We start from the raw sequence: 26386 nt of genomic DNA on the forward strand, positions 1-26386 counted from the left end.
TTATCCTGGGCCAGCTGAGACCACATGCTAAGTCTCCTTTCAATAGTTGTGCTTTTCTCCCCTTAAGATGCTTAGTCCCTTAATTTGTTTGCATGTGATAAAGAACCTCCTTAGAATTGCAGTCGTCTGTGCAAAACCACACTACAGCAGTTGTCTGAGTTTGTTGGAGCAAAGTTACAGTTCTACCACTAACCATTACCAGTTTTTACAGTTGCTTTTTGATAGAGGAAACTGTAATTGCATCTAAAAATAGCTTTGGAGAAAATCTTACGCGAGGGACTTACTAGATGTAAATCACAGTTGTTAAGTAACTGCGTCTCCACATTGCACTTAAAACACATCTGAAATTGATACTTCACTCTTTTCGACAGAGAGAAAAAGAAAGAATTGGAACGTGAAGAGTTGTGGAGAAAGCTAGAGGAGTTAAAGCTTAAGAAGGCTATGGCAGAAAAGCAGAACAGCACTCACAATGTGCTAAATGCACACAATACAAGTGCCAAATAAAAGAAATGACCACCTCTACTCGGCAGACGTACTTTTTTGTACCCTTTTGAAACATAAGGATTTGCAAAAGAAACCTCATCAGTGTAATAGAAACAGCCAATTTTTTTCTCTGGCAAATGTAAAGATTTGAATTTAAATACAGCAGTTAAGTGATGTCATTACCACAGCATATTGTAAATTTGTCTAATTATTGATATACTGTCACTTCCAATGTTTCATAGAACTGAATTATCATCCTTAATGAGTGAAATAATTATGGGAGTGGTGAGAATTATGACTTGAATTTTTGATTGTGTTGCACATAGGCGGTGTAGTTTGCTATGTACATTTTTTTTCCTTGTTTTATATGTGCTTTTCACATCGCTGCATACTTCGGTTAAGATTATAGAAAAGGCTTCTAGTTGTGCTGTATTTTCTCAAATAAAACCAAGGTACGTTACCGTAACTTGAGATATTCAGCATGTGCCCCTTGCAGCACTGAAAGGAACTTGGGTATGGTGCTGTCCTTGAATTCCTGATTGGATTCAGATTTAGATTTATGTAATGCTCACATTAGAATGAGGCAAAGTAGGGAGAGAAAGTCAGCTTGAACAGGTTGGGGTGGTCCATGCGTCTTGCCTGCCACTGGGTGAGCGCCTCTACCCCATTCTTGCTGCCTCTTGGTCCTGGGCTACTTACAGATTTCCTCCTGCTACAGCTGAGGATGGAGCTTCCTCTAGAGAGCCCATCAATGATGCTCCTCATCAGCCCAAGGACTCCCTGCAGAGTAGTGCAGGTCGCCTAGAGACTATCATCTTGGATGTTTCTGCGTTAGTTTTAGCATCTCTTAGACTGAAGAATGAGACCAAAATTGGGATTACTTTTTTTAGTAAGGAGGGAAGGATGTCAATAAATAGTTCCTTGTTTTATTTAAAGAAAATGCAGTCTGTTTCGTAAAGGTGGAAAGTTGACAATAGAAGTCTTGTCTGTTTACTTGATCAAGTATTTTTCACATCTTTTATCAGAGTACCATTCCAATCTCTTAAACTGCAGTTGTGTGGAAAACTTTTGTAATGAAAGATCTTTGGGGAATTGAGCAGCATTCAATAAAGTCTTTATGTTTGTATTTAGTGCTGTATATCACATCTTTGTGTTTATAAAGACCAGGAGAATTAGAATGGCTTTTACGTACAACCTTTTGAACTGCGCACATGTCTAAACCTGTGCCTTTTCACTGAGTGGCAGACGTGTTGGAGGTGCAGGCTGCTGGGGTTTCATTTTTGAGTAGGGTGGAAGGCTTTGTTCTGCTCTGTTCAGTACAGAGCAGGTGGTGGTCAGAACAGCTGAGGCAGGTGTCCTGGGCTTGTTTTACCTATTGCTTGACTGGGTTACTGACTTTATTCAAGCAGTTTCTGGGGGGAAATCTCTACTACACTGAGTTGACTTTATTATGCTTTTATCATTTCATTTTTTGTCTCTAAGTAGTTGTGTTTCAGAGAGGAAATGGGAATAGTGCTGCCTGAAGTGGCTTACACTTCCAGCAGCTCTGATCAAAACCAATTAGTTGCTACTCTCTACATGTCAGCTTTGTATAAAAAGGCTACATAATCAGCTGACCAAAGTAGACTCTGCCATGGTAAGTAGCTGCCCAAAATCTGGGGGGGGGGGGGAATCCTTTACTTCTTATGGTGCTTCTTGAAGTTCTGAAACCAGATGTTAAACACTGTAGGGCCTGTAAGGGTGTGCTTTGCCAGCTCAGGAGGGAGGTGACTGTCATGCAGACAGTATACTGCAGTTTAGTACTTTAGTGCCTCTTTTCCATAGAAGATTAAAAGCCCTGATTTGAGATAGAAAATATTTTCAGCTGTCCTACAGTCTAAAGGAAATAAATGATACAGAAATAAATTATACAGACATTGGGGAATCTAATACTTACCTTGCAGTGGTACAAAGAACAAATTACTGGCATTTGTAGTTATGAGTTGTTCAAAAACTTACAAATGTGGACATGAGTAGGTAATGGAAAAACAACACTGTAGCTATAAGAGGCCATTTCAAACAAATTGTGCAACACTTGCTATTAGAATCACTCCTATAAATAGGTATATAAAAGATCGGTTTCTTGGCTGGAATCAGCTGGCCTGCTCTAGTAACAGCATTTCTTTATAAAACAACAGATCTTGATAGCTGAGATGTAGTGACTGAAGCTGACTACTACGGGAATTTTTTTTTTTTTAAAAGTACATTAAATACTGCAGAAAGGAGTGCATCCTTTATTTAACCCGAGCTTGGGCTAATTTGTCTTCTACCTTACCTTCTCTGACCTCATTAGCAAAAAAAACCAAAAAATGCGGTAGGAGATGCATCAATACCTGATCAAATTGTTGTTTCTGAATATTTTTGAAAAATCCAAGGAATAGCTGCTGTAATATCACTTGTTAAAGGAACACTTGGGTGTTTCTTTGCCAGCGAGGGGTTAAGAAAGCTCAGTTAGCTCTCTTACCTGTAGAACAGGCCCTCAGCAGTGTCTTTGGGAAAGCAAAGGGCTATAAGCTGACCAGGGAAGTCAGTGGAATGCTTTCCTACCTGTGTAGGCTGTTAAGTAGCAAAATGAACAGGGGTTTTCTTCATCTGGAGGTCTAAGAGTGGGTGGTTTGTTTGGTTCACCCCCCATTCCCCCTAGGGATGAAGGAGGCATCACCTGTCTGGGCACAGGAGAACCCATATGCTGCCTCCATGCCTGCAGCCAGTGCTGCTCTCTTGTTTTTCTTATTACAGTGAATTGTTGCTCCTCTGTTTAAGGCTGCATTTAGTAAATGCAGTGCCTTGATTTGCTCTGGAAATCAGCTGAAAGTAGTAAATTTTGTTCCAAAATGCTTCCTTAGAAGGCCAATAAAAAAAAGGAGTATTTTTTTATATGCTTACTACTAGATTAATACTCTGTTAGTAGAGGATGGAAGAGCTCCTTTCCTTACAACAAAGCCTTCAGAGCAAACACTCTGTGTTGTACTACTGCCCTGTAGACTCCGCAAGTCTGAGTTAGGCATCTAGACTAATATGGGACTTATGAGGAAGAAAAAAAGACTACACCACAGCAAAGTTCATTAGCACACGTTCTCTATATATTAGAGAATCACATCTAAACACCAGGCTGATGAAAGACTCTTTTACACTTCCTTAGCAAAGACTGGGGGAAAGAGGGATGAGCAACAGCCTGAGACAGGCTTTGAAATCTCTCATCAGCTCAGATGCCCAGGTCTTGAGTTGCTGGAGTTTACTTTTGAGTAGGACTGATCAGGAATAGATTTTTGTTTTTCACCTTATCCTCTGGCAGTAATACTCCTGCCTGGACTACCTCCTGTAAAGCTCCAGCTGAATCTGAGAGCAGGTAGTTTCAAAGAATGTACACAGTATCTTGTTTGAAGTAGTTTTTAATATTAAAGTCACTATACTTTAAATCAAAAATGACACATAATAGAATTCCAGTGTATTTTGTTTTAACACATGCTTTGGAGAGGGGAGGCCAGACTGGTGTTGAGTGCTTTACCTTCCACTAAACACAGTCAAGGAAGTAACTGCGTTACGGTAGCAGGTACAGGTCATAGCTCATGCAGAAGTTTAATGGTCTCCTGTTCCAAGAAGCATTCAAACACTGTCCAGTTTCTTAGAACTGTAGAACACTACAGTGTTGACTTTCTGAACATTAGTGAATTCTCTCCTTTCTCCCTGGTCCCCCCCTATATTGAGGTAAGCTTGTTAAATTTGGAATAGAAAAGCATGAGTGAGTTAGACCTGTCCTAGAGTTAGCTCCTTTCTGAAGTTCAAAGGCCAGTTCACTAGGCTGTTCCTCCAGTTGTTGTTCTTCTGGAAGAAAACATACCTGTTTTGCATCTTTAATTGCTGTATTGCTGATTGAAGTTTATTCCAGTTATTTTCTATCCCTTCTGCTATGAATAGTTAAAAGGCAGTCTTAGTCTCAGCTTATGTGGTTCATTACTGGACGACTCCTTTTCAGATGTCTCTTTCGGATTTTGATCATCCACTTAACACTCAACTTAGCAAAGTCTGCTGCCTTAAACAGAGCCAAAAAGATACCACAAAGAAGAGCAATCATGTTCCAGGGATTAGCTGTGATAATCTGAAAGAGATTGAAAATGTTATTCCCCTCATCTGCCTCAGCATCTCTTATACCTATTCAATAACAAACAATTCCATCTTTCAAACTGAAGTGTTTTGCAGCATATTCCTTTATGCTGCAAAGGCAGCCTGTAGTGCCTTCTCTACACACCTGCCTCACACCATGGTTTTCTGATTCCTTCCATCAGGAAGAAAACGCACTCTACTAGCTGCTAAATTCCTTCTAGGCTATTTCAGGATACTGAATTGTTTAAAACTTTAGAGATACAGTTAAATTGCTAACTTTAAGATTATAGATTAAATTTACTATATTATTTAAAGATTTACAAAAATAAGCAGTCACATTAAAGAAGATCTTCTAGAAGACAAAGTTAAAAGAAGCAACTACTTGGAAAGCTTTAACAAGACAGCACTGTAATGCTAAACCAGCTTTTGATAGCAGCAACTGTTTCTGCAGGCCTACAGCAAGTATTTTATATTTCTGTTTTTAACTACATTTGGTTCAAGAGTAGTTAAGTTTATTTATAGTTTGTAATTCTCCTCACACCTCTAGGGACAAGGATGACTTCTAGGATCTCGGGTGAAGCAAGCAGAGCTAGACTTAGGCAGCAATAAAGTAGCACTCAGCTTTGGGACTGGCCATGGAGTATGCAACTCCGACAGTCAGCATGAGCGTAGCATCACCAGGTCACCGCCAGAGCCAGAAGGTCTTAAACAGGCTTTCTGTATTTGTTAATCCTCCTAAAGGCAGCAGCAGCACTGGCTGCTGGTGCTTGTGAACTACAGCCTCTTCAGCCAGAGGAAACTAGCACCCCCAGTCCACTGGATCGAGGGCAGCTTTCAGCTCGAAGATGGCAGAGGTGTGAACCCCATCTGGCAGAGAGGAGTGAGAGGTGCCAGGAACAGGACTGAGCTCCTGAGGCTGAGGAGGTGCCTGCACTGAGGAGGGTGCCCAGCCCCAGCAGAGACAAAACAGCAGGAGTGCAAAGGACCAAACTACCCAACCCTGCCCCGCACGTTCTGCATTCACACTCGGGGTTTGGGCAAGAAAACAAGAACTCTGTGGATTTTGCTGGTGATGGATTTTGTTTGTCAGGTAGGGCCGTTTTAAATGCAAAATTTTAAACAGATTGCCTTTGCACACTCTGCCATTCTACATTTGTCTGGGGAGGGCAAATGTATCTGACCTTCTCTCCTAGAACACTAGGAAAACAAGCTCACGTGCTTACAGTGCGTGTACCCACAGTGCACACCTTTTAAGCACTCCAGTGACTGACAGTGGTCTTGTCTGGCACATCGTACCACTCTGGCTGCAGCATATTCAGATAAATTTTAAAGTGCTTTTTGTGCATTTGAATGCAGCACCAAATTCTACTCTAACAGCAGGTAAAAAATACACTAGGCTATTTCTATTATTCTGATTTAAGCCTAGGTTTCTTGCTTGTCAATTAATAAAAAAAGTCAAATTGGTTTATCCAAGCACACTTACTTAAGCAAAAAGTTTAGACTTGACCTGAAGCTACACTTTGCTAGAGCACAGGGGACACATGCTTTTTCTTAGCTATGTGTACCTCTAGCTGCAAGCAGAATGCTGAGTGCCACCAAGCCAAGGGAAAGGCTGCCTATGGTCTTGACCTCTGCAGAACGTGTATTACTGGATATACTAGACTGAAATGTCAGGAGTAACCTCACTCTTCCTCTGAATTTCTGCTTGGAGTGAGGTAACAGAGGCACATGCACACACAAACCATGAGCATGTACAGTCAGACTAATGGTTCAAAAAGGGACTAGTGTTACTCACATCTTGAACAGTCTGTATAAAAGGATCTTTCCATTCAAATACCACAAAAAACAGCTGGTCACTTCTTGGTTTTGTTCTCTGGTCAATATAGTTCACCACACTAGTCTGGAGAGAGGGGGGGAAAAAAAAGTGCTGGTTACTTTCTTCAGTGGTTTTGTTACTTTCTTCTGTGCAACAAAAGGCTTGTAAGAAGGTGAAAACAGCAGACTGTTTAGGGACTTCCAACTCGAGCTGCCTTCTACCTGGAACAGTATGCTCCCAAAATATGGAAAGGGCAGTTTCCTCCATCTGTCTCACGTTCATATTCTTTTCCTATTTCTCACTTAGTAAAACACTGCAATACCATTTTTATGCTGGCAGCCAGGGCCTTTATTTTATTACACAGTTTTTCCCTTTCAAGGGGTGAAATTTCATTTACAAAATTTATTTACTTGGAGTAACACAGCATTTGGAAAGTTCTCCTGAATTAATGCTAAATTACTTTTATTTACCAGAGAACTACACAATGGTGGCAGGAAGACTTTTTTTTTTTTTAAATCAGTTGTAGAATAAACTAGAAGATGCCAGCAAGTACAGAATGAAATTGGGAGGGAAAGAAGCCTAGATTAAATTAAATCCATATTAAATTAAAACCATACTTCCCAGTACTGCCCCTTAACTAGGTTACCATTTGAAACTAGCACTGACTGGCAGAGAGCTTTAGCACAATTCCACCACGGTACGGTTCAGGATACTAGACTGATGTTACAGCCACATGAAACCGTAGTCTTAGGAACCACAATCAGGAAAGTATTAAGACATCAGGCCTCAGAAAAACATTTATCTTGTGTTGTAACACATGCCCAGAGGGGAACTATGTGGGGTTTGTACACAGGCGATAACACCACAGTTTGCACTAACCCCCCCACCACTAGGAGACAATATAAACTGCTCAAGAGCCAGGGGCAGTTACCTAACAGGAAAGCACACTGGAGTTACAGCTGAACAAGCCATGGAAGAACTTCTCCCCCAGCCCTCAAAGGAGTATTTACATCTTGGTGCATGCACAAGGGAATACTGCTGCTCTGCCAACATTAGTTTAATACTGCACTGAAGTACAGCAACTTCATCCAGCAGTACTGTAACTTCATTTTGGGACTGTGACAGGAACTATAGATATGAAAACAGTGATTCAGCAGACACTGTATAAGGGATGACCTACTACAAAAACCTCCTGTCTACTGTGGCTTAGTTTCTTTACAAATACTTCAAGCTTTCCATCAGTCTTCTCCACTCACCCTGCTCTGACCAGATTTTAGGCTGCAAACACATAGAATTGGGAGCTAGAACATTGTATGTGTCCATTCAGAGCATATGGGAGCTTCACCACCTCATGTTTTCTGGTCAAACACCTTTGCTGCAGACTTGCCCTATACTTCTACAGCTCATTTAATTATTGCAGCATCCCATCACCCCAACTACACTCATTCAAGAAAACTGCACATCAGGAAACAAACAGTACACAAAGCTAAATTAAGGCAATGGGAAAGAAAGAAAAGAAAGTAATGACTACTGGGCTATTTAGCAGACTGACTGTGCTATTTGACTTAATATTTGTATCCATCTTTCTGGTATGCTGTCTCCCAGTTTTACATTTGAAAGGCTAATGGGCTTCCTTATGCAATTTGAACAGATGTTGTACTGTCAAATAAAGCACATGCAATTTATGTCTGAGCTATTTCAACTTCTACTGTATTATTAATAAGGATCTGAAACCCCAAATTCACATTTGTATCAATTCCTATTTCCTAGTTTTTATTTAAAAAAAAAAATCCCACAAAACAAAACAAAAAATCCAACACAGTGTTCGCCTACCCAGATGATCAGAGAGTCTATAACTGCTGGACTAAATGGATGTTTATGGTCACAAAAAGCTCAGCTTTTTCTGAGTTTGAGTCAGCCTTTTGTTTCCACTTTGCAACCCGTTAGACTTGGGCACAAAAAGGAGGACTTTCAACAATCCTACACTAGGTAAGTACAAAATGGCAAGTGATACCGAACTGTAGGTGATGAAGGACAGACAGACAGACAACTGCTGTTAGCGCTTACATGGCAGCAGCTGACTGATGCATCCTTTCCTCTCCTCCAAATTAAGGCATTAGTTTGGGACTTGCATCACTTTGGGCTTTTCCTCCTGTCCTCCTCCAGTGGAGCAGAAGGGTACCCACCTCAGTCACAGCTCTGCTCTTCCCTTAAGGCTTTGCCACATAAGGCCCTACCTGTGAGAATTAAAGATGGGAGAACTGAAGATCCCGTTTCATTTTAATCTCCACCAAGTACTCTTTTGAAGTGTACCATAGACTAAGAGACAGTGTTGTCTCTGAAACACGTACTCCCTGAAAAGGACTGCTCTTAAATTTCTCATTTCTCATCACCAATGAGACTCTTTCTCCCCAGCCAACACTGGGAGCAAGATAACAAACCCAAAAAACACAACTAGTCTCCTGTCCATTAGTATGAACAGGAACGAAAGTCAAACCCATTTCATCTGTAGCTAAGTTTGCATCTTCCATATTTTCTAGTTTTAAATGATGCAAGAAGTTAAGTTTCTAAGGATACTCAACAGATAAAAATCCCAAACCCAAACAAAAAGCAGACATGAGAATGCTACTAAGGATACAAGGCTTATGTTTACCTCTTCATCCTAACATCAGCCTTTGTGGTAACCTAAACAATACCTCTTTCCAATCCCAGCTATTATTTAGACAATTCCTTTGGCAGTTGTTCCCCACCTTGAACTAAAGGTAGCTGTGTTAATATTTCTATGTTGGTCTCTTTGGACCCTTAACTCAGACTACAGCTGTCACTTATAACACATTCAAGGCCTGGATTTTCTGGCCTTAGGAGATGTTTTCCTGAGATGTGTCACTAGGCCATACCAACAGCCGTGCACATCAAGATATTCACGCTTTTACAGAACCTCTCCACGTTAAGAAAGAATGCAAGTAACTGTACAGCCAGAACTGCTCTGTGGCAAGTGGCATAATGGATGCAATGAAACAAAAAAACAAAACTCCTGATGTTTCACTTAACCAACCCACCCTTCTTCCAACTCATACTGCTGTTTGCCTCAAGAACTGGTTCTGTTGGCCAGTTATCATTAAAACCATAGCAGTAACTAGTTCTTAATAAACTAAGAGGTCCCAAAAAACTCTTCCTGAGGAATTTTTTTTTACCTCTTGTTTGAATTCAACAGTCTCACTACCATCTTCTTCTTTTGTTTTCACCAAGGACATCTTGACCCAAGTTCGAAAGCCTCCGGAAAACTTCCAGCTGGAGTATGAACTTTCACAGTCCTTCATGAATTCTGCTTTTTCTGGACTAAAGGAAAAAGACCATTACTTTACTGACCAAGCTCAGAGCGGTATCTGAGCACTGTAGGCAGGAGAATGTCAGACCTACAAGCACTTCAAAATGTGTTCACAATTCCTTTTATGTTTCAACTGCTAAAATTCAGCATACCTAAAACATTGTGAGTAGTGATGTACTGATTAATGGTAGCACTTGCACTTAAGAACACTCACATGTTCTTAAGCGCAGAAGACTTACTCGGTGCCCTACCACCCTAGAGTTCTGCCTGCCCCTAGGGACTGCTCTGCCTTATAGGGGAGCCTCGTTCTGCTCATCTGTCATCTCTGGGACAGAAAGGAGCAGAGCCAGGACCCCAGGGAACAACTCGCCACAATGCTAGGAAGCATGAGATGGAAGGAACAGCCTAGGGGCAGGGCAGGCTGCTTCACCCCATTTCTGGGGTGCAAATAAATTGGTTGCAATGCAGACATACTTAAAATGCTTTGAAATTTACATTTAGCATATTCCTATTATTTTGGGAACACTATACCTTTGGTGTAAGTCTCCCATCTGCAATAACATGGCTGTTTTCCCTATATGCAATCACAGATAGTTGTAGCCCCAGAACAGCAGGATTGCTTTGTGTCTCTTTTTTTTTTTTTAGTATTGTGACTGTAAGCCATTTTAAGGCTTCCAATACCCCTCACACCACAAGTGGTAAAGAGGCAGCTCTAAGGCATATCTGGTCTCCATCCTGTCTCTACCAACTGCACAGGACACAGTGTGTTAACCACGCTATTTACTTGGAGCTCCTCAGTACTGTGATTTTAGCCAGTTCCGTGTCATCTCTACGAAATAAACCTGGCCCTGCAGCTGCTATTTCAACAAGGTTTCATTTGAGATGAAGGGGTAAACCACTGTGATGAGTCATGAATCATTAAAGCACAGACTGCTGATTTTTACTAAAGACAGATTTCAGGTTGCAGAGATATGTCAGGGTATGCTGGTCCTTGACACAAGGGACAGGGAGAGGGTTTTGACTCATTAAATCCATCTTCTTAGGTGAAGGGAAGAGTATACTTTGCTCATATGGCAGAGGGTGTGCATGGCTAGGTCTACTGGGAGATTAAAGTATTTTGGTCTTTCAAAGAAAGGTGCAAAGAAGTGAGGAAGAAAAGCAGAGCTGAAGAAGCAAGCTCTCATCCCAAAGAACAGACCAATCAGGAAGATTTGTCCTCTACCAGCACTGGGTGGATTTGCACTTTTCCTGTCTTTTTCCTTAGTTTTCAGAACTGGGGCTCCTTCCTGCAAACCAAGATGTCTTGTCTGCAAGGCAGCAAGAGCACGGACTGATAAAAAGAGTTATCATACTGATGGCTACTCTGTACTACACTGCCTGCTCAGGCTTAACAGATTAATATGCACATGTTCACAGGAAGGCAAAGCCTAGCAAAGCCATTGCTCTCAAGTCAGGGCTTCAGGTGATGGGCTCAAACACAGAACTCCATTGTGCATACAAACATGAAAGGAGAAGCGTTTCTGGAAAGAAAAACTAATACACTTTGCTACCCATCAAGACAGATGATATTCCAAGAGTGTTTTAGCAGGTTAGGAATATCTTTACGGATTTGTGACATTAGCTGCTTGTTTAGTGATCCCAACAGGACGGCAGCGCACCTCTCTAACCCTCAAAAGGAAGGCATGCGCAAAGCGTCAGAACAAAGCCCACTGCCTGACTGCTCCTCACCATACAAACCAATGACATAGGGAGACCTAATCTGACAATGATTTCTTCCCCCTTCGGTAAGTGCGTACAACATCAGCTGATGGACAGTACGAAGAGCACACTGCTTTGCCACTCAGAGGAACATACATAATTAGCACTCTGCCAGCCAGTCATATGCCTAATGCACGACTAAATACAGCATCCTAGAAGAGCTTTCCAAACCAACATGGAAAATTGAGGCAGGAAGTTATGACACAGAGCTGAACGTAACAGCCACAACTTACATGGTAAGCAGTCAGCAGTAGTATACTTTGCCTTCGACAGTAATTGTAGGCTTGAAAAAGAAAGATTAATAATATCTTAGGAAAAGCTGTGGAGAAGTGATCTGAGAAGGCATCTCCTTGCCTGTGCCCATAATCCAGACCACTGCCACAGAGTCAGGAAAAAAAAAAAGGGGGGCTGGGGGGAGCAGAGCAGAGAGGCACAAGCTTTGCACAAATGATAGCAGAGGGCAAATAACTCAGCCTAAAAACCACACACAGCTAAGTGAATGCAAGACAGGCAAGGGATTTTAATGTGAAGAACAATTCTCCAGGCAGACAGTTTCTTTTAATTCCCTCTTCACCCCAAAGACAGACAACCTGCAAAGGCTGCACATTACTTTTTTTTTTTTTTCTGTTCAGTAAGTTCTTCTACCTATTACACTGTCCTTTAGATGTATGGGAAGATTCCTGGAATACTCTGCACCAGGCTCTCCCAAGATATTAATGGTACCTCAAGACCATGCAAAAATTCCTACCTCACAGCAGAGAAAAAGTAGTGCAAGAGGCCACTGTCTCACTCAGGTGAACTCCAAAGCCCTGGTCTCCCCTCAGCCAATGCTCTCTGGTAACCATTGACAGTTCAAACTACTAACAGGGAGCCCATTGCCCTAGCACAGACTGATCAATGTCAGACCACGAGAGGCTGTATTTGTCCCAACTGTGCAAGTTGCTAACCTAATGCCAGACTGGGCTCTAGCTCTGCAGTGGATCCTTCTAACACCCATCTCTATGGACCGACCCACAAGAGCCAGAGGCAGCTTAGGACATCCCACCAGCAGACTCCAATGCAACAGCAAGAGCCAAAACCACAGATGGGTCAAACCCAATTTGTGTTTATTGCTTTTGCTTTCCCCTAGACTGGGAAACGCTCAGCCATGGGATCTAATAAAGGGTCAGATAGTGTGGTACCAAAAGTCTTGACCCTTCTGTGTTATAATTAATTTCTCTGCATGCAGCAATGCAGACTAGAGACATGAACGTGGAGCTCTGTTTAGACCCTTAAATAATCTCTGACCTGTTCAGACTGGTATTCATAATCTCACATGACTGTAAGTTATTTTACATGCTATACTAACAATAGTTTGTCAGTAATATGTTCAGAGGATTTTCTTCTTAAACCCATGTATTATACTAATGACAGTTCAGGAAAGGAACTTGTATTTTTAGCTACACTTTTTTGGTAATTTGCAAGGGTTTCATTATTTCCTTCCCTCCAATTAATATGGTACAGACAGCAGCTGCCACTGTCTTTAAAAAAAAAAAAGACAGAAGAAGAAAAAAGCCAGTGGCAGTATCCCTCCAACTCCCAGGCCAACAATAGCACAGTTCAGCAGTGTTCTGTGAGGGCCAGAACAAAACTAGGAAGCAGTGCCAGTTTCATGTAGTCCGTCGATCCAATTTTAACAGAAGAGCTGCAGAGAATAAAACCCTTGACAGAAACAACTGGACCTTACTTGAGTCCTCACCACTTGCTGTGCCTCAAAAAAACATTAAAGACACAAGTCTCTAGATGCCATTTTTATTATTGCTTACAGCTGATGCTTGTGGCAGCCTTCACTGATATGATTATTGCTATTTAAAGCAAAAGTGAGCTGCACATAATACTGTCTACACAGAAACTGTGGCGTAGATACAGCAGGACTCTTCTCACCAATTTCAATGGGTTTTGGGTTTTCAACACATATATTTTGCAGCCGTCTGCCCGCCCAGCCCAACCTAAGCTGTTTGTAGCCATGGCAAAACACTGTAAAGGTAATTATGGTATCTCATGAGTTTTAGCATATATCTCAGCATCTTTGATAACACCTTACGTGAATTGCTGGACAGAGTGCTAATAATATGCTCTCATAACCAGTAAGTGAGACACTTTGTCAGGAAAAGTAGTTAACAGCGGCCAGTAACTGAAGTTTTTAGAGGTCGTATGGAAGAACACACAACAGTTTCTACAGATATCTTGGTCCAGACTTCCCATCAACTAAATTTAGCATCCGCTGATGAACCAGAAATTATTTCTATCTTCTCTTCTGCTGGAAGTTGGACATTCCACGTATGCATGAGGTTTCACATGCACTTCACAGTCAGGAGAAAACGTAAACTTTCAACCTGCCCTGAGCCCGTCCAGTTCATGCCCCGGGACGCCAGGACAGCAATACAGACTACTGAGCAAGACAAGCCATACAACTTGTACCAAGCTTTGGAGAATGCTAGCTATAAGAGAGACACTACTGGCCTCTTGCACACAACTGGTTCTCTTACTGTATTTCACCTAGACATGCAGATCGTTTACTACTAAGTTTAAAGGCCCACATACCTTTGCCAATTTTACCGTTAGCTGGGTTAGTTCAAAACCAGTTTTAACTCACATTCCTACTGCCTGCTGCAAACGGGCACAAAGGATGCATCCCCAAACAGACACCACCATTTCCTACCTTTTCACTTCGCTCCAAACATAACCCAAGCTCAGCCTTCACTCTCCCAGCTTCAGTTCTGGTGCCTTCCACCACTGAGACAAGGCAGCTTCTCTAGGAAGGAAGCGACACTTCCCCGTCTCTTTGGGGATCAATTCTGCCATCTACCCAGTTTGACCCAGAAAACCTGGAGGCAGGAGGTTGCGATCCAGGTTTCTCCCAGGCAGCTTACAGATGATTCTTACTGATTCACCTACACTGGCACAAACACAGCTTTGAAGCCAGGACCTTTGCAATACTGCTTATTGCTGTTTTGCACATCTAACCTGCCTTTGCACAACATGTGGCACAAGCGTTTGGGACAGCAGCATGCAGACTTGCAGCTTGCTTGCAGAAATACTGCCAACTTAAGCAGGACATACATGTTTTAACTTGGGAAGAAACAGCTCTTTAAAATGGCTTATCTGCAAATTGATACAACGAGCATAGAAATGTGGCTTCCAAGACTTGAGTAAGCATAGACCAAGTTGTGTCTTGGTAAGTTGGCTCATCCTGCAAAGAGCCAGGAACGCAACTGTGCCTTCTGCTCTGTTTCACAAGGGGTGGTCTCAGACAGTGCTTGTGTCTTGCAGTATAGGAACAGCTGCGCACCTTGCTGGAATCAGTCCCACTGTACGTACCGCTAACTGCGGCACAAACCACAAAAACTGAGAAAAAACAACACAGAAGGAACAAGTAGCACCTCCTAGGTCACTACTCTTAACTGGTATTTTCTCACCCTAAGATATCAATGCCTAAAATACCAGCAACCTTAGCATTTTATGAGGTCTTTTAGTACAGTTACAGAAAGTACTTAATGACTTAAGACCTCTCCTCCACTGAAGAAGAAATGCTTTCTAAAAAGCAAATTCAGATAATTGGTCTTTGGCCACCCAGGGATACTGTGACTGAATACTTCCAGTCTTTGCTCCATCTGAAAAACACCGGTATGATCATGTCCAAGCCTCCAAGAATGCTTTGTTACGATAAAATCTGTTATTTCTCTTCCCCTCCCTCACCCAATTTTGTTCTGCATATGGCCTTTATCCCCTGTCCCTTTTTCACTGAGCATCTGACTATCACCAAATTAAGGCTTTCTATTAGGTCTCACTGTGACTAATCGCTCTTGTCTAGCTTTTAATCTGGATCACAGAGAGAAGAACAGAACTTGAATTTAAATTAAAGAAAAAATTAAACAGTTAAGTATGGAATTTATTGTCACAAGGTGGAAAAAGGGTGGGCTTTCAAGAAAGTTCAAGACAGGATTTTCTTTCTTGACAGTTCAAGAAAGAAAATATTTTCTATTTTCTTAGAATAGAAAAATTCTAATTTTTCCACTCCTGTTAAAATTAGAAGGTGGTTGATCAGTCACTCCAATGGCACCAATGTCAAACCAATACGAAGCAATTTTGAAAACCCTGCCTGCCTATGAAATTACATCATTCTGTAGAATCTTACATAAAGCTAGTAATACAAAGAAATACAGTTAATCTTTCAACGAAATCACAACAAATCAATCTAGGGATCTGATCTTTACAGTAATTGCTTTAAAAAAAAAAAAAAAGATACAGAAGCATTAGTGTTCTCAGTGCACTTTCCTGAGCACACTGCCCCAAACAGCACACTTCCTGATCCCCCACAGCAGCAGATAGCGGTAAGCCAGCTCAAACCTCAAACTTTCAGCAAGTGCAGCAACAAATGGCTGAAGCATAGCTGAAGGGCAGTTTTTGTCACTGAAAAAGTCCTCAATTCATTTTCTGCCCTGCTTTCACTAGTATTGTTGTAGCAAGTTCAATGCAGTTACAGGCTCATCCCTTTACGTACCTGTTGATGAACTCTTGGAAAGAAGAAAAGAGGAGGTAGTCAATGGCACTAAAATCTTGGTCTGTTCCATTTAAATGAAACTGCAAAAATACCAGTTCCTTTTTCTTCACATCACGAGGGCCTTGAACAACCAAAGCATACTTCTGTAAGCAAACAGAGAGATGGTGAGAGTAGCAAAGGAATCCTCATTTCCTGTTCATGAATTTGCCATCTGTCACTAATACTCTATAGAAATCTAATACACACCGAGATTTTCTTGTCTGCTACTAAGTCTATGTCTATTAAAATATCTAACAAGAATGCCAATTGAATCCCTCCTTTTAGTTTAAAAATGAAGTCTTTACAACAAGATCTAGTGTTTCTCTCAGAAATCTGCTTTATTTCTATCACAGTCCTTTGGGTTCACGTGGTATTACCAGTCAAGGCCCTGCAACCTGCATTTTGCAGGACAATCAAAACTGTTTTGAGCATTAAAGTCCAGGAACTTTCAGCTCTTGACATGAAACAAGTTAATGTGGAGTCTGACGTGGAGAACATCAGGCTTCTCCCTGAGAAAGAGGAACAGTTTCACAGCCCCCCCAGCACCTCAAGTGAGCTGCTGAAAGGGAAAAAAAAAAAAACAAACAACAACAAAAAATGCTAGCAGGCAGAATACAGCTTAAAGTAGTGGAGGCATTATATCAAACAGCAAGCTGCCGCTTGCAAAAGGACTCAGCCAATTTGAACAGGGCTCTACATGGTTCAGAGGTCTCTGCTTCAGTGCCTTTCCATTCCACTACAGGATCAGAGCCTATTGGATCAGCAAGCTTCTAAATGAATCTACCACGCAGCTTAAAATGTAGGTTCTTAGTTTGTTAAAAAACACAAAAAGAGCATATTAGTGGCAGAAATTAAATTAGACTTGCACCTAGAATATTACTTTCAAGTATACTAAGGAGCTGCTTCCCAGAAGTAAAGGGTGACTAGACAAAAGGCAAAACATGAAGAGGAAAAAAGTTGACCAAACATACCTAGATTGTTTGTTTGTTCACGTTTAGTTTCCTTAAAAACAATCTCAGCAATCACTTTGGATACAAATGACCATATTTAATACTTTATTTTTTTGAACATTTATTTATACAAAAGCTAGACTCCCTGCATTTTTAAGGGCAATTTAAGACAGACTATCACTCAATGCACCCATCTTACTGTCTCACAGCATTTCAGTGTAATGAAACACTTGGTGCCCAGTTAAGATTTTTCCAAGTGTGACAGAAATAGTATGTAATTCCCAGCAAACATACAAAAAGAGATAAGCTATCCTGCTTTAATAGAATAACTGCTACTGCTTGCAATCAAAGCTGGATTTACTATATCAAGGAATATGCTTGTCAGTTCATTTAGGAGAGGAATGAAGCCAGAATTTCATTGTGAAAAATGACTTATTTTGTCCCATTCAGGTTTTCATGCTGCACAAACCCACATGACAGCTGATCATCCATAACATATACACACTGAATAGGGTCTTTTACATTTCTGAAAACAAAAGGACAGATGGCTTGAAAAAAAACTAGAAGCAAGGATTTTTTGCAGCACTAAGAAATATTTTTACTTTCAAATACCATTATGAGCAGAAACCCCCCACTTGAATAAGCTTTGTTCTATTATATTATTACCATAGTTTGATTAGTAAAAGGATCTGTGTAGTTGATTCTCTGAGTGGTGCATTCAATGTCTCCTGGCTGACCTGGATTTATCAGGGGCGGAATGTGATCATAGTAATGATGCTTGCAGCTAAGCAGCCGAGCCTTGCCTGGGTAAAAGGCAATACCTGTTTTGGGAGAAAAAACATCGAACAGAGCTGATTTCTTTCCCAAGTACACAGATTTTCATTCTGGGATTTAATCCCACAGGATACTGAGCTATCCTCAAGATCCGGCAAAACAATCAAATTAAACCACATGCTTCAGCATTTTTCTGGAGCAGGACAACAGACAGTGTCAGCTTCATCAGGACAGAACCTCTGCTATACATTGGGGAAAAAAAAAATAATAAAAAAAAAATCAGGGTTCATGTTCTGTTACAGTGATTCAAGGTTCACAGAAGCTACCAAGTTTCCCTAGTCATCCCACAAGCCAGCAGCTAATGCATCAGTCCTTCTGGCCCCAAATGAAATGAACGTGTAAAGTAAGTTAGGAGACTACTGAAGTCGAATGGGTCATGTAGCGCTTCAGCATGTACATGTTTTCAGATATTATCATTTAACATGTCAAATTTTAATTGGAAATAATGTATGTACTATACATGACAGATCAAAGATCACTGGCTGATCTAATAAAAGTGAAAAGATGCTCTTCAGAACATCTAGCATCTTCTGTTCACTGAATACAATGTCACGATAAAACTCAAAGCCATTAAACAAGTACCAACTGTTACCATCCCTTATTATTTATATCACTAGGTAGGCTGGCTACTACTCCACCTGTATGGAAATTCATATAAGCCATACATTTATGGTTTCAGACCAACAGCATGCATTAAAAAAAACCCTCAGTCACCTCAGCTGTAGAAGGCTAGCAAAATAAAAGGCCCAAACCCCAAAATCCTGTTATGCCACATATGCCACATTTAGTATTGGAAATGAGCTTGCTTGAAGATAATCTAGACCAACTACCAAAAAAAAGTATGATTTGAGTTATTAGATATGATTAACTCACACAACAGCGATGACCTGTCCACCAAAATGCAAGATGTCAAAGCAGTCAGCATATATCAGTCTAAAAATGCTTTATCCCTTTCTTCAGTGCTCCATGCTTGCAACTTGCCATCTCATCACTTTAGTAGAGCAATGAAGTAAAGGGCTACATTAATTTAGGTTCTCTGATTTGGCAGGGATCCTCGCAAATACTTTTGGATTTATATGTATGTTGCTCTGCTTCTTTAAATGACATTTTCTACCTGTTGCTGTATGAAACACTCATGGGAAAAAAAACACAGGGGAAAGCCTGCTCTTACAGTCAGATCCATATGGTCCAAACTAAGGATGTACTTGCAGAGCTGAGCCTAACTGACCATACAGAAAAACAACTATAGGAATATGGCAACAACTTGAAACACTCACCTTTCAGCCACAATTACTGGAGTGGTTATTTGTAAAATGCGGTAACACTTTGAACAAAAGTGTAATTTTTACATTGGAAACTGACCTATGACTGTTTGAGTTGCATTTGCTACTGCAGCTCTGTTTATGAATGGTTGATAATTTAAAAAAAAAAAAACACCAAACCAATAACAATAGAAATCACTATTCAAAAATGCTTCTGTGGCATAATCTCTCCTGCAAACTGCAACATAGTCTTCTGATGCCACACTGCATTTTTATGCCAACATTGTTCCCTGCAGTCACATCATATTTTCATTGCCTACTGATGTAATACCAAGTTGTAAACAATGCAGAACAGAAGCAGAAAGTGGCATTGTGGTTATTTTGTGGTTGGTTTGAGAAATTCACCTTCTTTACTGTCAACAGCATTTCACTGTCCAGTGCAGCACTGAGGTCCTGATACGCATCCTATGTGCTACCCTATTTGAACGATACAGTTTTGGGAATATTTCCATGAGGAATTATTCTTCTTTCCCTATAAGAGGACTAATTCAAGAGTCTGCAAACACTTCTTATCTACCAAATGTTGCATGATGCTCTGCAGCTGCTGTCATTCATGTTATTGGCATGAAAACCCCAAAAATGTCCCCAAAATTTCTCCTACAATATTAAAATTTCCACGCAAAGTTAACACAACATAGATTAGAAAAGAGGAAGTGAAAGACCTGAGTCAAAGCATTATATGCACTCTGGGCCCTGGAGAATCAAGACGAAAAATGTAAAACAATCCAAGGTAAATGTGAACAACAACTTAACCCATTTTGTTTATTACCGGTCTTACCAGGTGCATCATACAAGGACACTTCCTTGTAAGATACAGACATCACTGGGTGCTTGAGCTTCTCCCTGAAGTCACTGATGGTTTGGTAGACAAGGAACACAGCTACAGCCATGAGCAGCAGATAAATAAACAGGAGAATTACTGAAAAAACATTCTTTAGGCAGGTCTTGCTGAAACGCAAAGAAGGGGCAGTGGTACCCAGTTCACTATCTGGAACCAAACAGAATATGGATTAGGACTTTAAAATACAGATATCTGGGCTGAATTTATGCAGTGTTCATTCAAAGATCAATCACTTGAGAGGAAAGTAAGCTTCAAACTCAGTTTGATTTAAAAAAACCACAACTATTGCTGGTTCTGATGATCAGTCAGTTCTCAAGCATGACGCATAATCATCCAAAGATTGTGCCTCTTTTTCATGTGTTGAATTTGGAACTCTGCTTAAGGACATGGCAGGCAGGAAACAAGGTTTATTTTCAAGAAGGACAACTCAGAAACAATGTTCAAAGTTCATAAGAAAAAAAGTCTGCTGATGGTCAATCTTTCCTCCTGGAAAAAACAGACTGGGAAGGGGGAAAGGAGTTGAAGTGATTCTTACACACTCAAGTGTATGCATCAGCAGAGAGATTTAATATTCTAATGCTCTTACACAGCTATCTGCATTGCATTTCCACCATGGTAGAAGTCACTAGATATTTGCTACCCTCTCATTTTTGGCCTCTAGTTTGTAACTCCTTGTGCATACTACATAAAGTTTCACAAAAGGATTCTTCCAGTTACAGCTGGAAAAAGACCAACCCAATTTTCTCACAGTCTCCTTGCCTTCAAAGTTTATTCTCTGAAGATCTTCACACTTGCCTCACTTGTACACAGACACTGCCTTCCCCATACTCCTTTGCATTCACCATTTCTTTTGGCAATACTTGTAAGGTAAAAGCTCATGTACTCAAGTTACATGTCATGTTTTGATCGTTAGTGACATACAGCTGAACACGCAAAAGGAGCATTAAGACCCAACATATGAAAGGAGATAAGTAGGCATATTTTACACTGACTTTCCTGTGTGGTGTAATCTAATGAGTCAGGCCCTCTCAGGCCATGCCACACTCTGCCCTTCAACTACAATAGCACGGTTTGGTGTTTGTTCCTTACCGCAGCAAGCACTAGCCTTTTAGTAAATCCTACTGAACACATAACCTCTTACAAAAGTCCATGGTCACACACGTGTTCCCAAGTTCATTATGAGGAGATGGCAGCCAAGGAAATTAGGACATTAATATGCATAAAATTGCACTATTGAAACAAGTATGTCCTGAACAGCTGCAAAGCATTTAGGGGATACTCATTTCAGGTTGCCTTACCTTAATGCCTATATCTGAGCTGCAGTAAGCCCATTTAATACTGCCCCGCACCCTCCAAAAGCAGGTCCAAACAGTCTAACTAAAATCCATTTAAAAACACATCTGTTCAATATTGCACCTCGCTCATGTAAATCTGGCACAGACTTTGCTTGCAATCCACTGCCATCACAGACACTGCAACTCAGGTAAGATACAACATAAAGGAAGATGACATACTAAGCTCTCTCAGAACAAGAGGTGCTGAATCTTCTTTGATTGAGCACAGTTCATGACAAAGAAACATTCTCATCTCAATCCTTGGAAAAACTCCTTGGCCTTCCATCAACACTTATTCCCCAAAATAAGTAATTTAGTGTTTTGTTTGCTTTCAGAAGTGCAATAAAAAACCCCCAAAACAACCACAAACAACCAAACCCACACACAGAAGCAGCTTATCAGGCTTAAAACTGGCAATTTCTGGGTCAATAGTTCTCACCTGGTAAAATAACAGAGCTGGCGTCTTCATCAACTTCCATCTCTCCTTCTCTCTCATCTGTTGGGTTTTCAGATACTCGCTCCACATCTTCACTCAGCTGTGTAGTTAAAACAGTGGTTCAATTTCCAAACATGCTCTCAACTTGCAATTGCTGGAATTTCTATGGTACAAATAAAAGAGGCTCCAACTAACCAAACACACAAAAACATGCCCCCAGTCCAAGAGCACCCAACATCTGTTCCACTTGTTCACAAGACAAGAGCCACATTTATGTAGACCTACAGCTAAAAATTGACTTGCATGCTGCAAAAAGAGAAAGACGGCACATTAAATTTAACCTACTTCTACGCTGCTGCTTCAACAATAACATCACCTTGTCTTTCAAGATCAAAGTAATTGTTTCCCTGGCAGCTTCAGCTCACTTTAAACACCCAATTAGTTGCCCTCTGAAATAAGCAGGAACTTCGATCTGTCACTCAAGAACGTATTTTTAGGCATAAACAAACCACAGCACATACCAGCAAACAGAGCATTAGCACTTCTTAATAAAGAGGTGCACAAAGAGCGAGTTGCATTTTGACAGGTATTAGGGCAAGTAACTCAAATGCAGTCGCAGCCACATAGGTAGGTGGGTCACTACAAGACAACATTCAAACATCCCTACATTTCTGGTACATATTTGAGCTCGCTGTACATATTATCATATATTACTGGTTATGCAACTAATTAGCGTTCCAGTGTTTCTAAAACAGCAACAGAGACCAGATGTTTTCTTGTTTTCCTATTCAGAGCTCTGGGCCCAAACTGCCAAGACACTTCCGTCAAAGTCAGAAGCTTGTCACATCAGATAGGCATCACAAGACATCATGAAGCATTAGATTTTTTTTTTTGGGGGGTGGGGGGGGGGTGGGGGGGGTGTATATATGTATATATATATAAAGTGTCTCCTGTATGTTTTCCAAATTTCTTTCATGGCAGGGAATGACATACAAATTACGGCAAGGCAAACGGAGGCATAAGCTTACAGCATATCACATGTTGCACAGTAAGTGTTCAAGCTAAACACTCAGTATCAGCTACCTAATTAGGTAAGGGAGATCAGCTTTGTTCCTATTTCAAGGAAAATGAGCGCACAGTTAATGCAGCAGCCATACTGAATGCTATTAAACTTTACACCCCCAACTTACTCAACAGTAACAGGCATGTATCCATAAGGAAGTTCTTTTATTTCACCCAACTTTAATTCAGTATTGAAATGATCATCATTATACTATTAACAGATCATCATTTGCACTTATTAGGAAAGAGTCCACTCATTTTACGTCTTCAAAGTCTGACGTAAAGTCTCCATCACCTCCTGCCGTATTTCTGTATTCATTTCCACCATGCAAAGCAAGTTACACAGTTGTTTTTAAATTCCTTCCACATAAACAAAGCATGATTTCCCATGGTGTGAGGCATGGAGTGAACAGGTAACTAATGGCTAAACTCAGCTCATTTGCAGGAGACTTACTAGGGTCCAACCGAAGATACTTTTCTCAGTTATCTTCATAAAATAAGGGAAAATTAAGACTCTGCTCCTTTTTGTAGAACCACACCAGTTCTATTTGTTTACCTGACCCAAAATAAGCTATTCTGACACAGGAAGAGTATTCACTGAACCTTTTGTACTGGTTAAGCTAAATCAGCTAAAAAGCCAGTTCAAATTATACTCATGCAAATTCCTTATGCCAGAGCTGATCCAAAAAGTTTAACATAAGTTACAAAGTCACTGCAGTTTCTCAGCCAATTCCCACACCTCTCTGGTTCAGCCACAGTTCTCCAGGTAGAGGCACCTCATCAACTGAGGTTATGTAGAAGGTAAGGCAAATTCTATTCCTGATAGCAAGAAGATCACAACATAAGTTTAAACAAGAACACAATATGCAACATATCCTATCCTCCCAAGAGGACCTACAGCGACTCTTCAACGTCTAGGAGAAGAGAAGAAAAGCTCAGAAAATGTAACCTTTCAGCATTCCTTAGAAACAAAACAAAAAACCAAACAGAATGTGACTATGTTTTATTATCTCTGCTCACAAGGCAGACAATTTCATAAGCTTTTCACACATAAAACCAGTGAAGGACAGCTAGTCAAAAGCAGGAGTGCTAACATTGCCTCAGGTGCAATGAGTAGGTTGAGCTGATGTGTGACCCTCTAAAAAACAACTAATTTCACTGCGAATCCCAAACACCTGACTTGACAAGAGGTGAAGTTGCATAAACCCTCTGAGGCCACCAAGAGCCTAGTGCTGTTCATGGCTCAGCCACTGTGCTGTGAGGATACAGCATGCAGCACAGTGACTCTATGAGGCACGGCAGCACAGATCTACAAACCCAACAACTCACACACATATTAAGCGACAGTCTTCTAACAACTGGGAAGCCAGCACAGCATTACTGCATGGCAGCTGATTCTAATTTCTCCACGCTTGACAGAATCCCCAAATCAAGGCAGCTGGCAACAGTGAACCTGGCATACACCAACGGTGTTCACCCTCACAGGCCAGCTCTTCCTACGTCTTGTTTTTGATAAAGAGGTGAAGCATGGTGCTAATGCAGAAGGAACATACACTTGCAGGGCAGCTAAGCTTGCAAGAGGATGCAGAGATAGGATAGGATATCAAGAGCAGGAAGGGCATGAAACAGACCTTTGTTCAGCATTCCTCTGGGCTCTGCATGTGCAGCTGAGCAACAAACAACTGCAGAAGCCTGCTCATGACCTGGCAGTTCCTTTTCAGTCCTGCACACAGAAAGGCACCAGACAAAGAGAAGCTCAGAAATGCAATCCCAGACATTTCAGCATCCCTGCTAGGGGCAGGAGCATTACAGACTGCCCCAGGTGCCGGAGAAGGGATGGAAACACAGCCGCTGCACTTACGCACCATCTAGACTTGCACCACAGAGAATGGGACAATCCCAAACATTCGGAGCAGTGTCAGCGGTGGCTGACGCACAAGGCCGATATGTAACACGCATAGTCCAGTCCATACTTCGGGCATCAATGCGACTTCATTAACTCTCTCAAGTATCTCCCCTAAATACAAGCTCTTACAAGAGTTAATTTCATCCTGATAATCATGGGATAAAACCTTCCTACTGCATAAAACCCTTTCAAATAAACGGGGAACTTGTCCATGCAGGCCTTTTGCTGGTCCACTGATTCATCACCTTCCAATGCCTTCTAGCCTGGCATAAAAACCAAAAGCTGAGACTAAACAGGAAGTACTAAACTAAATTAGAACGTATTAAAACAGAGCCCCAAACTACCCATCACATGCAGAGGAAGGCAAACATCTGCATTGCTTTCGCCGGCAAGATGCAAACCAAAGCGACCCGCTGCAAGCCTCCACCGCTGCTGAACTTGGCACAAATAGCTTGTATCTCTAGTACGAGAGATAGGAAGGAGCAAGAATTCCGGTTGCTGGAGCCTGTATATTGATATGCAAACCCGGCGCTGCCTCGGGCTCTCGGCAGGATGATAACGCGGCCTTCAGCTTCCTATGCGAGAGCTCTGGTACCAAAGTCGCTTCTGACGCCCGACAGACTATGTCCTTGTTAGGAAAGCCCCAGTTACAGAGCTCACCGGCCAGCTGTACCTAGCTCATGCAATTAAGACTACTGCTGCCGACTATTTTAGCCACTTTTAAAGGTAAAACATGCAACTAAGCACACCCAAAACACCCACTTCTATCCGGCGAGTGCAGATGCACCCTGACAGCCCAGTCACCCGGCGGCAGGCAGGAGGGCGAGGGGCAGCCCCAGGCAGGTGAAGGCACGCAGCCTCCTGGCGACAGCCTCCGGGCCCGGCCGCGCCTGGGCAGATGCAGACGGGCCAGAAGGGGCAAGTTACGCTGCGGAGCGCTCCGAAGCGACCCGCTTCGCCAGGGCTCTGCGCCCCCGGCAGCGACGCGGCCAGTCCTACCGAGCCGCAGAGCCAGAGACCGGAGCCGAACCCAGCTCACGGCGACAGCGCTGAGTGGAACCGGCTCGGCGAAGCGGCAAGCCCCGCGTCGGGCATCGCCGCCCGGGGGGCTGCCCCGGCCGCTCCCGCGAGCTGGGGCCCGCCGCCCGCTAGCCCTGCCCGGCCCCCCCGTACCTCCTGGTAGGATGCGGAGATCTCTGGTCTTAGCATGGCATCGGCGGGGAGCGGACGCCGCGGGGGCCGGGAGGCAGCCCAGCCGCACCGCACGGGCCGGCGACACCGCGGCCGAGCCGAGCCGAGCCGAGCCGCCCTGCCCGGGCAGGGCCACGCAGGCGCCGGGACCCCCCACCCGCCCGCCGGCTGCTTCCCGCCCCGCTGCCGCGGCCTCGCCGCTGCGGCGCGGGGGCTGCTGGGAGGCGTAGTCGGGCGCGAGCCGCTGTAACGGCCGCCGGGCGACCGTTGGTGCCGGGCAGCGTCGCCAGGCCGCGGGGCAGGGGCTGGGCTGCGGGGCAGCGGCCGGCAGCTCCCTGCTACTGAGCTCGGGGGTCGCCGGTAGCAGCCCCGGCGGCAGGCAGGCAGCGAGGAGGCCCTT

The 26386-nt window shown here is 42.4% G+C and overlaps 2 protein-coding genes across 11 annotated transcripts in view; one reads left to right on the forward strand and one right to left on the reverse strand.

The window, feature by feature from the left end:
- The window catches only part of PPP2R5A (protein phosphatase 2 regulatory subunit B'alpha), a 46215-nt gene extending 44606 nt beyond the window's left edge, over nt 1-1609 (forward strand). For both annotated transcript variants that reach the window (XM_072856887.1, XM_072856888.1), the window contains one exon: nt 372-1609. In XM_072856887.1, the coding sequence (XP_072712988.1) occupies nt 372-504 (133 nt within the window). In that variant the 3' untranslated portion in view covers nt 505-1609. The remainder of the gene's footprint in view (nt 1-371) is intronic.
- A 2289-nt stretch (nt 1610-3898) lies between these two features.
- On the reverse strand, nt 3899-26238 carry PACC1 (proton activated chloride channel 1). Of its 9 annotated transcripts, none has more exons than XM_072856894.1 (9): nt 25969-26238; nt 24521-24612; nt 21831-21927; nt 19986-20204; nt 17727-17881; nt 16072-16214; nt 9637-9781; nt 6422-6526; nt 3899-4621 (listed from the first exon to the last, which is right to left on the reverse strand). In XM_072856894.1, the coding sequence occupies exons 3-9, from the start codon at nt 21868-21870 to the stop codon at nt 4460-4462; spliced, it is 969 nt and encodes a 322-aa protein (XP_072712995.1). In that variant the 5' UTR covers nt 21871-21927; nt 24521-24612; nt 25969-26238; the 3' UTR covers nt 3899-4459. The 9 variants fall into 9 exon arrangements, with proteins under 9 accessions (XP_072712995.1, XP_072712994.1, XP_072712997.1 ...); XM_072856893.1 differs by having other exon boundaries at nt 21831-21990; XM_072856896.1 differs by lacking the exon at nt 24521-24612 and having other exon boundaries at nt 19995-20096.
- Between the last annotated feature and the right edge of the window lie 148 nt (nt 26239-26386).

Source organism: Ciconia boyciana, chromosome 3, assembly GCF_034638445.1.
Source record: "Ciconia boyciana chromosome 3, ASM3463844v1, whole genome shotgun sequence".
Taxonomy (NCBI): Eukaryota; Metazoa; Chordata; class Aves; order Ciconiiformes; family Ciconiidae; genus Ciconia; species Ciconia boyciana.

Coding starts and splice junctions, on each gene's coding strand:
- PACC1 (XM_072856890.1), bottom strand. CDS start 26,004: ATGCTAAGACCAGAGATCTCCGCATCCTACCAGGAG. Junction 21,928..25,968: donor TCTCCGCATCCTACCAGGAG/GTACGGGGGGGC, acceptor TTAACTACACAG/CTGAGTGAAGATGTGGAGCG. Junction 20,205..21,830: donor CAGCTCTGTTATTTTACCAG/GTGAGAACTATT, acceptor GTTTGGTTCCAG/ATAGTGAACTGGGTACCACT.